Below are 15,476 nucleotides of genomic sequence, written 5' to 3' on the forward strand. Positions count from 1 at the left end.
CACAGAATTTAGCTTGTCAAAATGGCAGAGGTGTGGACTTCTCTCATCATACTGCATCTAATGATGATTAATAATGTTTTCTTGACTACTAAGTTATTAGTGAGCTACACTGAACGCTATCAGTCTTGCTCCTTGCAATCCCTAACGCATTTTTCGTCTCTTTTTCTGGCAAATACTGATAAAAACCAAGCAGATGAATCCTCTTGAAGAACCTTATTTTTCTATTATTCTTACCAAATACTGCCTCTGATACCACCATCATGTAGAATCTACATCAAATACATACCTTGCATTCAGTAGAGAGGACTGCATGCAACTAATATTTGATTCAAGAATGCAAGCAGTGCTTGGAGACAGTTTACAACTAAAGCCCATTAAAGCACAAGTAGCAGCAGGAGTTGTTCTCCTATTATGGAAAAACTGATAAATCGCCACTGAAACACAGCTGCAGCATGCACAAGTCAAACTCCCAGTATTCTCACACAGTGTCTAAGAAAAGTCTCTATATGCTGGGACTTGATGCCTGAGTTATTCTATCTCTTCATTCAGTTTCTCTCTCCAGTTTAGATTACTGCTTCAATATTCACCACATGCCAAAAGGTCACAGTATGAGACTCCCATTCTTCAAACTCTGCTTTACATGCCATAACTTTCTATAAATCCCATCTGAGTACTACTTTTTTCCTCAGTGCTGTAAACAACTGCTACCTTCTGCTCATCTGAAGATGATCAAAGCTGCCTGAACAGATATTCTGACTAAAGGAATTTAAATCTGATATTACAGCAGGTATTGAACTCTCCACTGAACGTACATCTCATTTTAGAAAATTACATGCAGAAGAGTCAGGAAGATAGTTTCAGCACTAGTAATCTCAAAAAAACAACCTAAACCATACAGGCAAATCCTCTAGAATACTTTAAGCATCAAGGAAGGTAAAGTGAAAGAAAAATATTTCCTTACACAGCAGAATATCTAATCCAGTTATGGAGGGAGAAAACCAAAATGTGGTCTGTCTAAAAAGTGAAATAGTCACAAGTTTTTAAGGCTGAACTTAGTGTAGTATGGGTACCATTTTTATTTGTAAAGACTATTAGCATGCCAGTATTAGCAAATGCCAGGGCAAAATGTCAATTTCTGAGCAGTCTTCTATTTTAATGATGTTTTATGTTTTGCCATTCCATAAGCAAGCTGAAACACAACCATCATCTAAACACCCTACATTTTTGTTTCTGTACTATTCTAACCAACAACTTTCTACAGAAAACTTTACTCACGAAACAACATTGAAAATGTTCTTTGCAAACCAGCAGCATATCATATTGATCAGATAATCTTTCCAATTTATTATTCAGAAAAATCAGTGAGAACAAACCTACAAGCTACAATATATGTCTTCAATGTTATGTACTCAAATCTTTAATTGTGGAAGGGAGTCTATGCTGCATAATAGACCAAAGCAATAGAAATGGGTAGATAATCTAAAAATGACTGACCAATCTTCATACTGAAATGAATGTGTATAAATATTAATCACTTCCAAATTATCCAATGTTTGAATGTTTGTAGATAGTTTCCTGTATGTAACTTTATTTTTTGAGTACTTACTGGAATCCTATAAGCAGACACTGAGCACCATGCTTGAACACCAGAAGGCAGGGGATATTTTCTTTAAAGAAAATACAGTCATACTAAAAGAGAAACTCCAAAAGTTTTATTAGAATTTCAACAGACATTGAAAAAAATATTGCATAATGATTGAAAACATAATATTTTAAACAAAGCAATGTGGTATCAAGTAAAAGAAAGACTGCAACAGCTGTCTATATATGCTGTATGGAACATGTACCAGGAAAGGGATAGGACATTTTTAAATTCAAGGGCAAATCTGAACAAGTCACACTTTGATAGACTGACTATACACCACAGATGTTTTACAAACTGCATAGCAGTGTAAAAAAAAAAAGTTTTATCCTAAGTATATTGTATTCCTGCATTTGGAGCAGTTTACAAGGCAGAGATGTTGTTTACAACATTGATATTTTAATAGCTCTGGATTCTCATAAAAAATAAACTAATTTAACAAAAAAGCCTGTATCTACATTTGAAAATAAAAGTGCATGTATTGAGAAATAGTGTTATTTTTTAAGAAGAGTCTTAAAAAGTTCATTTTAATAGATCGACAATTGATGATACTTTAGATGCAGTTCTGCACTGTGCTACAAGCAAAGTTCTAACACCAGTTCCTCTAACTGAACATCCTCTTTTCCGTAAGCACCAAGACACGTGCCTGCCTACTGTACTCATCAGGGTTCTGGGGAGTTACAAAGAATGTAGAGTACCAAAACCACCACACTGCTCACTAAAAAATACCAGTAACCCAAGACAGGATGTTTTAAAGTAGATTTAGCCATAAATGCAAGCATTATCTCCTCAACATTCAGGATCCTTCCGGTCACACAAGTACTTTTAAACATTGGAGAGCAGCAGCAAGGAGCCATTAGAGCTAAAAGACAAGAACTGAAAGTCTCTCTCCTGCCTTGTACCGAAGAATTTGTGGGTAATGAGCACTTCAGTGCATTCAAAGAACTGGGCTGCGGGTGTAAGATTCCTACCTAAAACCCAGTTGGTATAGTCAGATCTGTACTTGAATCTAGATTCTCCCTTCCAGATAACTGTGGTAACAGCTAAGAATTACTGCAAATGTTGCTAACTTCTGTAGAAGGTTTACTCCTTTCTTCTCTTCAAACAAGAAAGAAGAGAAGTTGTGGAATGAGAACACACAGTTTGAAGATCCAGGCAAAGCTTCTATTTGAGCTCTTAAAATTTCAACTCATGGCACTGAAGAACTAGATTTTTTTTTTCTGGGCACCTGTAGCACTCTGAATAGCAAAAAGGCAGTGAATGTTTAGCTGGACTGAATCCAGAATGGGAAATGCACAGATACCAAAGTTGTGAAGTGCAGCCAGACTAGCCATAAACAAGTGTCCGGTACAGAAATTACAAGTAATAAATTTAGCCATTTTTGTAAACATCTCCTCCTTACTAATCTCTTTTTTTTTCCCTATAATGGAAATACGTACTGTATTTCATTGTTCCAAGCTCTGGTCTGTTTCTGTTTTAGCTTTGTGGCACAGTTGCTAAGTGCAACAGGCTAGAGACACCGACAGGAATACAAACAAGTTGGAAAGTCAGTTCAAGTTATTACAGTTTTGCTATACCAGGCCATTTTTCATAGCATGTATTCTCTGTTCACAAATGCTTTGTAGGATCTTTTTTTATGGAAGACTGGAAGCAAATTGAAGTTATTGGTTTAACAAATGTGGTTTAACATAACATTTCTGATATGCCTTATGCAATTAACAAATCATGTCTCATCTTATGAAGATGATACATTTGCTATACATACCAGTAATTTAAAATGCTCCTTAAAAAAGCAGCATTTTTAGAGACGAATTAACAGAAAAGGAGACAATACATCTCACAATACCATAGAACAAGTAAAGCCCTTTCATTAGCTGCGTTGTAAATTCATAACTGTTCATCACATTGAATTTCTAACTTCTCAAGCAATTTAACCCTCAGCCAACTGCAGGACAAGGAAAAATTTTCTTAACATTTGACATTGATATCATTGTAGGTGCGAGAGTAAAAACTAGTATTCCATGGTTTTAGCTCTAAAAGTTTTGCTCCCAGAGTTCAGAAGAAAAATAGCAATTGTTGACATGTCAAAACAAAGTTGTACTAAAAATTAAGCTGCTGTAAATCTGAGTTCACTTAGATCATTCCTAAAAAACCTTTATTTTATAAAAGCTGATCCTAGATCACTTGTTAACTAGGAAGAGCAGTAGAACACTGATTTCATGAGAAAAGATGTGCTTAAAAGCTGTGTTTGAGACATCTATTATAAAGTTTTGAATTCATCCTTATCTTTCAAATATTTGGATTATAATCTGTTAAAAAAAAAAAAAAAAAAAAAAAAATAGACCAGATACAGAAGGTACAGAATTTGGATAGGACTTTTCTCTCACTACAATTCAGTGTTTCCTATCCAAATGCAGATACCATTTAGAGGCCATTTTTGAAATGTTATCAGTCAACAGCAACATGGGCACCAGTGAATCAGAAAACACACCTTAGGATTTTGTTCTTAAATTATATAAGTTAGATAAAACTACCCTGTCCAGCAAGTTCCGAATTTTTCAAACGTTAAGGCAACTTTCATTACTTTCCAGCTAAACAGTACTATAAAAAATAAATGTCACTTCAAACCTTATATACACAGTGACAGAGTAGATTTAGCTAGAAAGTATCTTTAGTACATTAATAAAGTGTCTCATAATATTACCGAGGTTATATCAGGTGCTTGAGTGTATGTGCAATTGGAGTGGCCGCAATACTTAAAGTACTGGTTTCAAAACAGAGCGCAGTGAACGTCCCTCCTTCGTGAGCTCTCGCGTCACACACATACATGGCAGCGGAACAGCCTCCTCTCTTCTCTCCACAGCATTGTAGCTACACTTCTTCAAGTGGTCAGCCATGCTCACGATGTCAGCAAACTTCCACTCATTTACAGTACAGAATGCTGTACTGAAGCGCCAAACCTAGAAAATAAGCTGCACTTAGGTTCACAATGTTTTGAGGTACCTGAAGTCAGAGCAAGAAATTACATCCTTGTACTATAAAACTTTCAGGTAATGTTGTCTATAAATCACACTAAAAATCAACATGACAAAAATACACCATAGAGAATTTAGCATTCTCAGTCCCAGGCTGATTCAGGCTCCAAGAAACTCTCTGAACACTGGGAAGAAACACAGGCAGTGTTTTTTGTGTCTACAAAATAGATACAATCAGAAATTAAATGACAAGGTATTGTAAGACCAACCACAACAATTTATTTCTTATCAGCTTCTGCAATTACAAATGAGTGTTGCAAATACTCTGCAATTTTGGGTGGGGAAAATGGTAAAAACTGTATTACACAAAGGTCATCCAAAGGTTTTAAATTATTTCAGTATTTAAGGCACTCAGTACCAAGGCAATAGATAGGATATCAACAGGTTTGAAAAAAAAAATTGCTGTAAACACTATACAGACAAGAAAAGCAAACTTTGCAGGCAGCTTTCCCACTTCTATGGAATATTGATCTTAAAGCAAATCATGAAGTAATCTTTTAACATTTTAAAATATTGGAAAAAACAGAAGTAAATTTACAATTTTAGCAAAAACTGGACAGACTCTACTTCTACTTCTCCAAGTATGGAAAAGACTGAGACAACCTGCAGCAATTTTCACTTTTTCTATACAACAATCTCTTTCTTGAAGGGTTATTATACCAAAATCCAGTGGTAACAGATATAATATTAAGAGAAAAAGCAGAAACAGGACCAATGTAATACTTTCCCTTTCACCTTCAAGATAAAAAAAACCCCAAACTTACCTTCTCTTTTACCTGCCACGAACTTCCTTCTGGGTACTTTCTCTTCTCCCAAAGCAGTATCACCATTCCACGTGCTTGAAGCAAGCTTCCACATACATCTCTCATTAAACGTGACACTCTTGAAAGCTGACACAAACTAAAGCCATCTAGAAAGCTAGCAATGTGCTGCAGCACCTCAAAAGGTAGACTACTCAGATGATCATTGTGTAGTCCAATTAAGCAGCTTTTTGCTGGTTCTACTAATACTGTGGATATACAAGGCTGAACTCCAAATGACCTTAAGTGGCGGTCATGAATAATTTTTGCCCCTTGTGTTGAAGGGCAAAACCTTCGTTGAGAATACGTACACCCATAATATGCCAAAGGACACCTCTGCTCCATCCAGCCATTAAGGCCAGCATGAATGTCTCCATGCACATTCTTAAAATGCGATGAAAATTCATTCCTTCTAAACAACTGTCCACAAACAAATGTAAACATTGAACGCTGTTTTGTTTGGTATCTAGCCACATATTCCAATACCAAATCCAATCCAAGGGTCTGGAATGGACTCGGATTTGAGAGCTGTGGGTTGGCATGATCACATGCAGAAGCTGAAGCTATTTCCCCCACCATTGTATTTGTGGCCAATATAGCAGATGGGAGAGAAAATGTTTGGGTCCCAAAGTCAACGTGATACACATCGACAGCGCGACTTTCTGATATCCCCCTGCCTCCAGGAGAGTCTCCTAGGCAAAACAACAGAGCTGCAGTGATTAGATCAATTCCCTGAAGACCCATAGGATCTTCTGTTATCTCCAAATCTGATGTATCAACAGCTTTGTCTTCTTTTGGTGTTGACCAATAGTGGTTAACAAGGAATCTGTACGATTGATGCCGTAAAAAAGCATCTATGTTTCTCAATCTTTCTTGCTCCACTTGTCTCTCTAACATTTCTTCTTCATGAGCATTATGGGGAAGTAGTACATGATTAACATTGCCATTAACTAAGTGATCAGCTGATATTACTTCAACTTGTGCTGTTACAGGGAAGGAGCTGCATGACTGTAATGCTTCATCATCATGAGATGCAGTACATTCACCATTTGCTACACTGGACGGTTTTGAATTAGATACACCAAGATCTTCACTGTGGTCCAACACCTTTGAACATTCATTGTCTACATGAAAGCCATTACACAAAAGTGAGGAGTTACTGAGGTTTAGATTTAAGTCATGGTTTTGCACTACATCACAACAAATACCACTAGAACCATTTTGCTCCATTTGTGAATTTTGACTCAGGCTATCAAAGTTAATTCCCCCAACTGCTCCGACATTATCTTCATCTGGATTTTCAGAGTCAGACTTTTTATCCTGAATAATGCCACTAGAAGCTTGTTCTTTAATCCTGGGATCTTCTTTCATTTCATGTGGTGAAATGCAGAGGTTTGAACTTAACATACCAATGTCCCTTGTAGCAGTGTTCAGGATATCCAAAGCAGCAGCTAAACTCCTCGTTGTTTCTACAGTAGCTTGATAAAGTGCACCATAGGACTCTTCATCTACAGGCATCAAGCCATTGGTATGCACTGTATCAGGGGCACTTGATTTGACAGATGTTTGCTCTCTAGATTCTGGTATTTGATCACCTGCTTTTGACATCATAGTTGCTACTTTAAGTGATTCTAATAACATGCGCTGGTCTTGAAGAGCTAAAGCCATATCTAGCTGCTCCACTTCATCAACATCTTTACTCAGGTTTTCATAAGATTTTCGGTCAGCATAACTGACTGGCCATCTATTCCACTCCATGGTACAACATACCACACTTGCAGGACAAACTTCTAGATGATCAGCAATTTTATTTCGGGCTACTATGAAGGGACATCCAAAGCCACTATTCAAACAAGGCACTCTTTCAAGTGGACATAGCATGCGATGTTCCTCAGCTTTACATGAGTGAAAAACTGCTCCACAAACCAAGGGGCAGCCAATCAAATCACAGGAAATGCCCGGCTCTGGTCTGGTCATACAACGACGGCTGACACAGTTCACACAGTGTAAGTGTTGCTGATGTTCCTCCATGATTGTAAATCCAATTCTGAGCAAAGAGAAAGAAGACAACAGCATAGAATGAATATTAACTCAATATTGTTAATATTTACTAGCTACTATTTGCAGCTTTGCATCCTTGGTCAGTTGACATTCTAAGAAAACAAGTATGTAACACCTTATTTCAAAGAAATGGTGCTTAAAAGTTCATCTGAAAATTAAAAACACACATTTGTATCAGAGTTCAGAACACAGTCTACACGTTTATTTACCAGGTCTAATACATGCAACTTAAGTAAAAATGTTGTATAATCCTTCACTCTGGAATAGCCCTTTTTCCCTGCCCACTGCAAATAGATCATTCCATGAAAAACAAAGCATTACCTTTGACTATATAGTCTACTACCTAAAATCATAAATGATACAATTGCACAGAATACAGAGACAAAATGAAGGAATCCAGATTCATCCTCATGTCCATCCAATTCTCTAAATTAAACAGAGGCAACCTGTTTCCCAGGCTACCTGCTACCACCTAAGCTGCTGGCACCCTCTTCTTGCAGTTCTGCTTAAGGCAATCTGCAGCCTTCAGTGAGTATCTCAATTCCCTGTCATGTGCCATTCTCTCCCCACTCTGTGCTTCTGACAGACTGCAGGCCTTTACAACAGCTCTTCACTCTTTTTCTTCATCTATAGCCTTTAGTCCCTCCATTTTCTACAGTTGTTGTTGTACAAGGGTAGCAATTATACTACATAATTACACTACACATTAAATAAGTCCTTTTATTTCACTCAAACCATTTACATAAATCTTAAGTTGCCAACATGGTCCTATCTATATGTCCAGTTCAACCCACAAAAGGTAATTTTTTAATGCATCCTATGGCCGCCCTGATCACAATACCAGCAATTCAAAGTGTAAGGATATCAACAACTCTACATAACAAGGCCAAACAGCAATAAAAATCAAAATACATATACATCCATGGTGCAATCTATAATAACACATTGATACCAACAAAAAATTCAGTTCTTTGTTGTGGCATGGAAAAATAAATAAAAAAGAAAAAAAAAAAGAAAAAAACAAGAGTAAACTTTGTGTCTTTGTATCATACTTTGAGAAAGTCTGGAACTGCTCTCTAGCTGGAGTGCGGGCCCACACAAGTTACCAAGCTCTCCCCTATGCTCTTACAAACTCCTTCTCGGAAGTGATACCAGTAGGGATTGAAGTTCAGAGGTATCACAGAATGACTTGCACAGAGCAAAATCTCAAAAATACTGTTTCAAACATATGTTGCTCAGTTCCATCTTTTCCTTACTCCTCACTCTCTAGGCATTTTCTTGAGAAATAAAATGCTCAAGGAATTTAAGATTAATAAAAATGGTTCCTTATTCTGCCAATAAGTGCTCTCACACATTGTCTTTAGACTAAACACTTCAGTTTTCATGCATTAAACCTTCTTAAATTAAAATTACTCTAAACTATAAAAACAAAACTGCTTAGTATCATTCCTTCTCTTCAAACTGAAGGTAAAAGGAAACAAAAGTGCCTTTTAGACACTCCACTTTAAATAATTTAAAGCATTTAAATAGAAATCTGTGTGACACTTCACTCACTTGTATTCTTTTATAATGCTTTGAAATTCATGCCAACTTTAAGTAGCAATCAGTGCTCATCCCCCATCCGTCGTAATTTGGATAACTTAAATATTTTAGCCACCCACTCTCCTGAACACTTTTAACTAAAAAACATATGTGCTACACTTAGCAGGCAAAACACAGCTGAATTTCCCCCACCATACCTTAGCATTTATATACTGAGTTACAGTAAGTAATACTGAGTAATAGTAAGTTTTGAGTATCAGTCACTGGACTCAGTGACTGACTTACTCAACATTCTTGCAAACCTCTCTGGCACACAACCTGTTTTCAACTTGCAAATTAAGTCAGATGGAATCTACTACAAAGAGATGAAACATGTTCAGTAAAGAATGAAAAAATTATTTGACTTCTCTGAAGATATTTTTGGTTCTTCCAGCAAAGCCCTCTCTGAGTAATTCTTGCCAAATACCGCAGCCTGTTGCTAGGCCAAAGAAAATCTCAGAAATTGCCATCACTACTGAAACCAAAATACTTCTCCTCAAGTCAACAGGTGAGCAGAGATCAAAAGGAAGCTCTCAGGTTATGTGTGTATTTTAAAGTGCATAAGACAAAATGGAAATAGCACTGAAAAAGACAATTGCTCGTTTATAATGCCAGGGCCTTTACAGAGCCCAGCCCCTGCTTCATCTATCTAAACAGAGTCCTGTTGCTCCCGTAAAACAATGGCCGGCTCACTTCAAGCTGGCCAGAAGTGAGCCACTTGGAGAGCAGCACGTGGGTGCGTTAGGGGCAGGAGTACCTATGACTCTCTTAAGATGGGACAGTGTGTTGCTAACTGGGCTCAGCTGCACAGGTCACACCTACCTGTGAGGGTAACCGAGATGACCTCTGCCTCACTGTGGGGGTTATGGATGCTCTCACCCTATCAAGCAGCTTCACTATCCACTTGACAGGATCCCAGGTGAAAAGAGGGCACTCATGTCATGAGCTGCCAGTGCCCTCTACCCACGGGGTGAAAAAGCTGGGTACAGTGTGACAGCAGCTTGGGGGGTAGTGCTGTCAAGACTCAGAGGATGCCCACAGGAGCAGGTGTATTCCTCCTCAGCAGCAAGGGCAGGCCTGGGCTGCCCTTTGCGCTGCCACCGCGTGGCTCCGTGCTGGGCACAACCCGGGCACGTAGAGCAGGTGGAGGCACACATCCATTCCAGACCCTCATGATTGGCTGCAGCCCATTCCTTATCAATTGTGACACTTGGACTTCAGTGGCAATTTCACATCAACACCATCAATCATGTCAAGGTGTGTCTCATGACAGCAATTTGGGCCAAAATTTTACTGATTTTGAGCAAGGCAGACAAGCCACCTTCACTTAACCCAGAAAGGGGACATATGTCAATTATGTTGGAAAAATAGCACACACTGCTAAGCCAGCACTATTCTACTGCTTCTAGGCCAAAGCTGGCTCACATGCAGCAGCTCAGAACACAGTCAAACTGAGCTCGTGTTTGCCTGCACCATTTCTGTAGACATAGCCTAAGTTAGTCAACCATCATTAAATACTATCTTTAAATAGCATGAGCTTACACAGAACATTCTATTAAGACAGTAAAACATCCTCCTCCCCAGCACACTATCTTGGTCTTTAAAAGTCAGATTGTGAAACCTGAGTTGCACAATGATACTGGCTTTTCTCAGGTTCCTGAACTCCTTTCACACATAATATTCAAAATTTTATTATTTCATATAAGCAAATGACATTTCAAAGTAAGAAGGAAACCAAATCTGGTGAAAACATCAAATATCACCAACAGACAGTGTATGAAAGACAAAGCTGACACTAAAACCCCAAGTCTTATCAATAGCTAGATGCTAATTTGCTCTGTAACAGATGCTTCAGGTTGTTTTCATCAAGAAACAGTTATGCACAAAATCAATTAAATAGCTGAAGTAACTTATGCTCTCAGTTTCTATAAATAAGAAACTGGTCACCAAGAAGCCTGATATTAGCTGCCATTTATCTTAAAATTCAAATCCTTTGTCTCATTATCTAAATATATAATTTGAAATATCTTCAGACATCCATAGACCTTCAGCAGAACATTCACTAAAATTCTGTGTTCTGCTTACAAGCCTTAACTCCTCAGCACCTGCTGCAAAACTTCAATTTAGTCAGAATGTCACATTTTATTTACAGGTTACTACAAAGTCTCTTTAAATATATTAAATGTCCTTTTATGCATTTTTAATTTTAATACTTGAGCTTCAAACTCAACAGCTGTTTTGGGCAGTCATGAGTTCCTAGACTGCCTGAACTACTTAAGGTTTCTGATATAATTCCATTCTTAAATTGCCAATTATTTCCAAAGGAAAAAAAACAAATGCCCCTATCAAACTGGTGAAATAAATGGATAAGACCTCAAGAATTAGCACACTGATTAATCAGCAAATGGCCATGACTCACTCTATTTTGTAAGCTAACTTTGTAAACTGCAGAACTTAGCACCTCTTTCATTCAGAGTTTAAGAGCATTCACATATTAATAATTTCCCATTAAAGAACCATAACCAGTATATCATCAGTACTATACTGAGAACAAGAACTACCCTCTTCCCAAATATTTCCTTGTAAGGATAAAAACCTGTTGGGTAAAGGGGAGATAAAGAACATTTTCGCTAGAGGTAACAAAGTCCTTTCATTTCCTCTAATACAGCAAATTGAAAAGGCTAACAAAGAATGTCATTGCTGACCTAAAGAAAAATACCTGTCATTAAAGCATGTACCAATAATATTTACAGTGTTTATATCCCACTGTGTTCCTTGTCACAATATGGTCAGAAGACAGTGTCAGATCAATGACTACAGCAGGAACGAACAGCTGTCCTTTTCTAATAGTGTAGTGTCGGCAACCAGCTTCAGTTCCTTCAGTTCAGGGTGCCTAAGTACACACACTTGACTGTTACTAGCAGAGAAACCTAAAAATACATCCCGTTCCACTGAGGTGACCACTGCTCTCAGAATTTGTGCAATCACTTGATGTTATTGTACATAACTATACAGTCAGCTGACCAAATCAGCCAGAACATGCCTTGAAAATCTGTCATAATTAAAAGGATTAAAATTCCAGCTGCTACAGCCACATGATTTCCAGTTGCTGTTGTAACACGAACATTAAAATAGCATAATAAGAGTTTCAGACTCACACAATGTTTCTGCTGCAAGTGCAAGCTCTCACCTTCTTCTATACCACAAAAACACTATACTTAGTATTATCAAACCCAAAGCCTGCTTGCTCCCTCTCTCCTATAGGAATTCTTTGGGGCCAATAAGACAGGAAATCACAGCAACCATTACTGCTATTGGAGGCCTCCATTATTCAGCCACCTTTTATTCACCAAACCTATAAAGCTCAACTACTTTTGAGATTTTTCTATCAAATTCAACTGAATAAGCCAACAGGTTCTTAAATTACTGCTTCAAGGATGTAGAAGACTAGAGACACACAAGCTGTACTACAGGTTTAAACTCCCAGGAGCATCCAAATCCAGCCACAAGCAAATACATGCAAACCATACAAAAAAAATTCCCTTTTGTTTTGGACACTGTAGAAATGACAGCTGTATTTCTAAATCTTCCATCTTTTATGCAGGTTTCTGTCAGGAGCTTCTCTTTCAGATGCCAAACTTAAATTCTCAACCTTAGAAGATACTAATTACTGCCCCCCACCCCTAAGTTCATCAGGACAACCCTGATTTCTGTTACAACAAGGCAGACCAGGAAAACTAAAACTATATTCAAAACAGTTGGATGAGTGTTCACTGCACTGTCAAACATAAATTTATCCACAACAAAGATGAAAGCATCTTCCTTGGCTGGTAGTGACTGCACATACTACACATACTAGAACGAGTCTACATTAATTTATTGTTAATCACTGAAATCATGAGAAGAGCTCCAATTACTAAAGCCCAAATGACTATATAAGTAGGATGCAACTTCAACCATTATCATCATAGTCTACAGCTATTATTATGTACTACACAAAAGTGGCAGAAAAAGGTTACACTCAAAACATGGCTTTTTGCTGCAAGAATAAAAACCTCCGGGGGACACATACTTCCGGAAAGATTATAGTTTTATCAGTGGTCTAGCATCAAAGGAATATATAGCTGCTTTTTTAAGCACAAATCAAAATTACCTATCCACCTCACAAAAAAAAAAAAAAAACAACAAAAACAAAAAACAAACAGACCAAAGAAAAGAAATCTCTAACTACAGCAAAAATAATGAGCACTGGAATTACAGGGAAGTGCAACCATTTTTATGCCAACCTTATAAAGAAGACTTTTCCATGTCTTCCCCTGCCCCAAATATCCTTTCTTTTTAGTGGCAAACCATCTTCCTACCTTTCAGAGGATACAAGGAGATTACTTCCTCCCAAATCATTGCAGCCAATAAAAAGAATAGAATTCAAGGGGAAAATGACCCAAAGCAAAACACTGCTTTGACTGAAGAGGACCTTCCACTGATGCCCTACATGTCTGGCTTTGTTCTATTTTAGAATAGAAGCTCTGATGAAATGACAGAACACTTTCTCCTATCCCTGTTAAACTCAGTTAAAGGAATGTTAAAAATCAAAAGCAAAACTACTAGGCTTTTCTTTAGAGTACTTTTGTGACAGATCTGCCATGCATTCTTGCTTCCTTGACACATTCCCCAGAGAAGAAACCCAAAGACCTCAATGTGCCCTTGGCCACACACTGACACAGGACAACCGCACAAGGAACAGCTACACTTGCTGCATGGCTCAGGCACAAAAGCACTCTACCTGTTGAGATGGTGACAGGGCAGAATCAGCTAGAGAGCCAGTAGATTTCATGTGTAAAGCACTTCTGAACTTGAACACAGTGTGACTCCTCGATTGCTGCAGATTCTGCAAGAAATGAGATCAGAAGTAAGGTTTCATTTCAGGTGTAGACATTGCTTTCCATATGTACAACCCCCTGAAAAGGCCATGTTCTTACACTATCTGGGGCTACAAACATTGAATTTTTTGGTAGCTTTTATGGGAATATAAAAAAGTTTTTAATAAGACTTCCCAAGCACAACCTAAGTTGTGTCATTTTAGCATATTGCTAGCTGTTAGTCACACTAGATGGTAACCTAATTATATTTAAGGCTGTAAGAGATTATTAAAAGTTATTATTCTGACCTACTGCACTTAATCCACTGCTCTGACCACTTCACAAAAAAAACCCAAACTCGAATGAAAGATTGCAACAGATGGAGAACTAGAAAAAATAAATAAAGTTTGATTCTTTTACAAACTGCATTTTAGTCTAGTTAAAATGTGTCCATCATCAGTCTTCATACATGGGAACTTACCAAGCAGTTACTTACTATTAAAAAGCTTTTTACTGTTACAAGATGCTTTTCTATTCTTTCATGCCCAAGGATTATCACTAGAACTTAAGAGAGGTGAAACTGAGGTGATATGCCCAAAGGAACAATGACATTCTTATCCCAGTACCAACTCACAAATCCTCCAGAAAAGCAGAAAAAATCCCTCAGAAACCAGAAACAGAACTACTGGAAAAAATAATACATTCTGTATTACAGTAGGTAGTTTTCACCACCCAAAAGAAACCAAAAATAAACCCTTCTTATGTAATATTTTAATTCATACATGCTGCTGCCGAAGAATTCCTGACCTCTGCATACTTACAGAAATCAGGCCAAACATCTCATTAATATACCGTTTCAGGTCTTACTACACAAGTTTAACCAGGTCCCATAGCAAAATGAGAAAACAACTTTAAAGTAAATAGACTATGAAAGCCACTTCTCTCCAACATCCTACACTGAAGTGCAATCTCATGTATTCTGTACATATCAAGTTATTTTTTCTGTTAAAAATACACTCTTGTTAGTAGACAATGGCCTAATACACACCAAAACAGACAGCACCCAAAAAAAATTAACAGACGTCCCCACACAAATACCTTATCAGATTACACTGAAGTAGAAATGATGGGAGTTTGTCCCAAATTATTTTGAAAGATTTGAAGTAAAACAATATTATAAGACAGACAGTTTTAACAACTTTATTCTATTTTCAGGTATTTCCCTTTCTTATCAAATGAAAGGCACTTTTTGCAGCAACAGTTAGGCTTTTCCCCCTTCCAAGCTGCTTGGTTTTAAAACCAACAAAACAGAGACAAAAAAAATAAACAGTAAAAAAAATACAGTTTTAAATAAAACTATTGTCTAAACAAAACCTCACCTATCTCAAATAGTTGATGACAGAAAGCTGGGAATACATCTCATAGTGAGCATGTTATACCAGCTATTTCAATATGTTTCTAACATGAATGAAGAACTGGAATACAAGAATATCTTCAC

At 37.4% G+C, this 15,476-nt stretch overlaps 1 protein-coding gene across 1 annotated transcript; it reads right to left on the reverse strand.

Moving 5' to 3' along the window:
* Positions 1 to 1,690: 1,690 nt before the first annotated feature.
* Positions 1,691 to 14,007, reverse strand: FBXO30 (F-box protein 30). Its single transcript, XM_042016649.1, has 3 exons — positions 13,903 to 14,007; positions 5,442 to 7,524; positions 1,691 to 4,602 (listed from the first exon to the last, which is right to left on the reverse strand). Exons 2-3 carry the CDS (start codon positions 7,506 to 7,508, stop codon positions 4,399 to 4,401), a joined length of 2,271 nt encoding a protein of 756 aa, XP_041872583.1. The 5' UTR covers positions 7,509 to 7,524; positions 13,903 to 14,007; the 3' UTR covers positions 1,691 to 4,398.
* Positions 14,008 to 15,476: the final 1,469 nt, after the last annotated feature.

The sequence above is a fragment of the Corvus kubaryi genome, unplaced genomic scaffold, assembly GCF_017639235.1.
Source record: "Corvus kubaryi isolate FWS band 111438036 unplaced genomic scaffold, C.kubaryi_AGA036_p1.0 split3-73, whole genome shotgun sequence".
Taxonomy (NCBI): domain Eukaryota; kingdom Metazoa; phylum Chordata; class Aves; order Passeriformes; family Corvidae; genus Corvus; species Corvus kubaryi.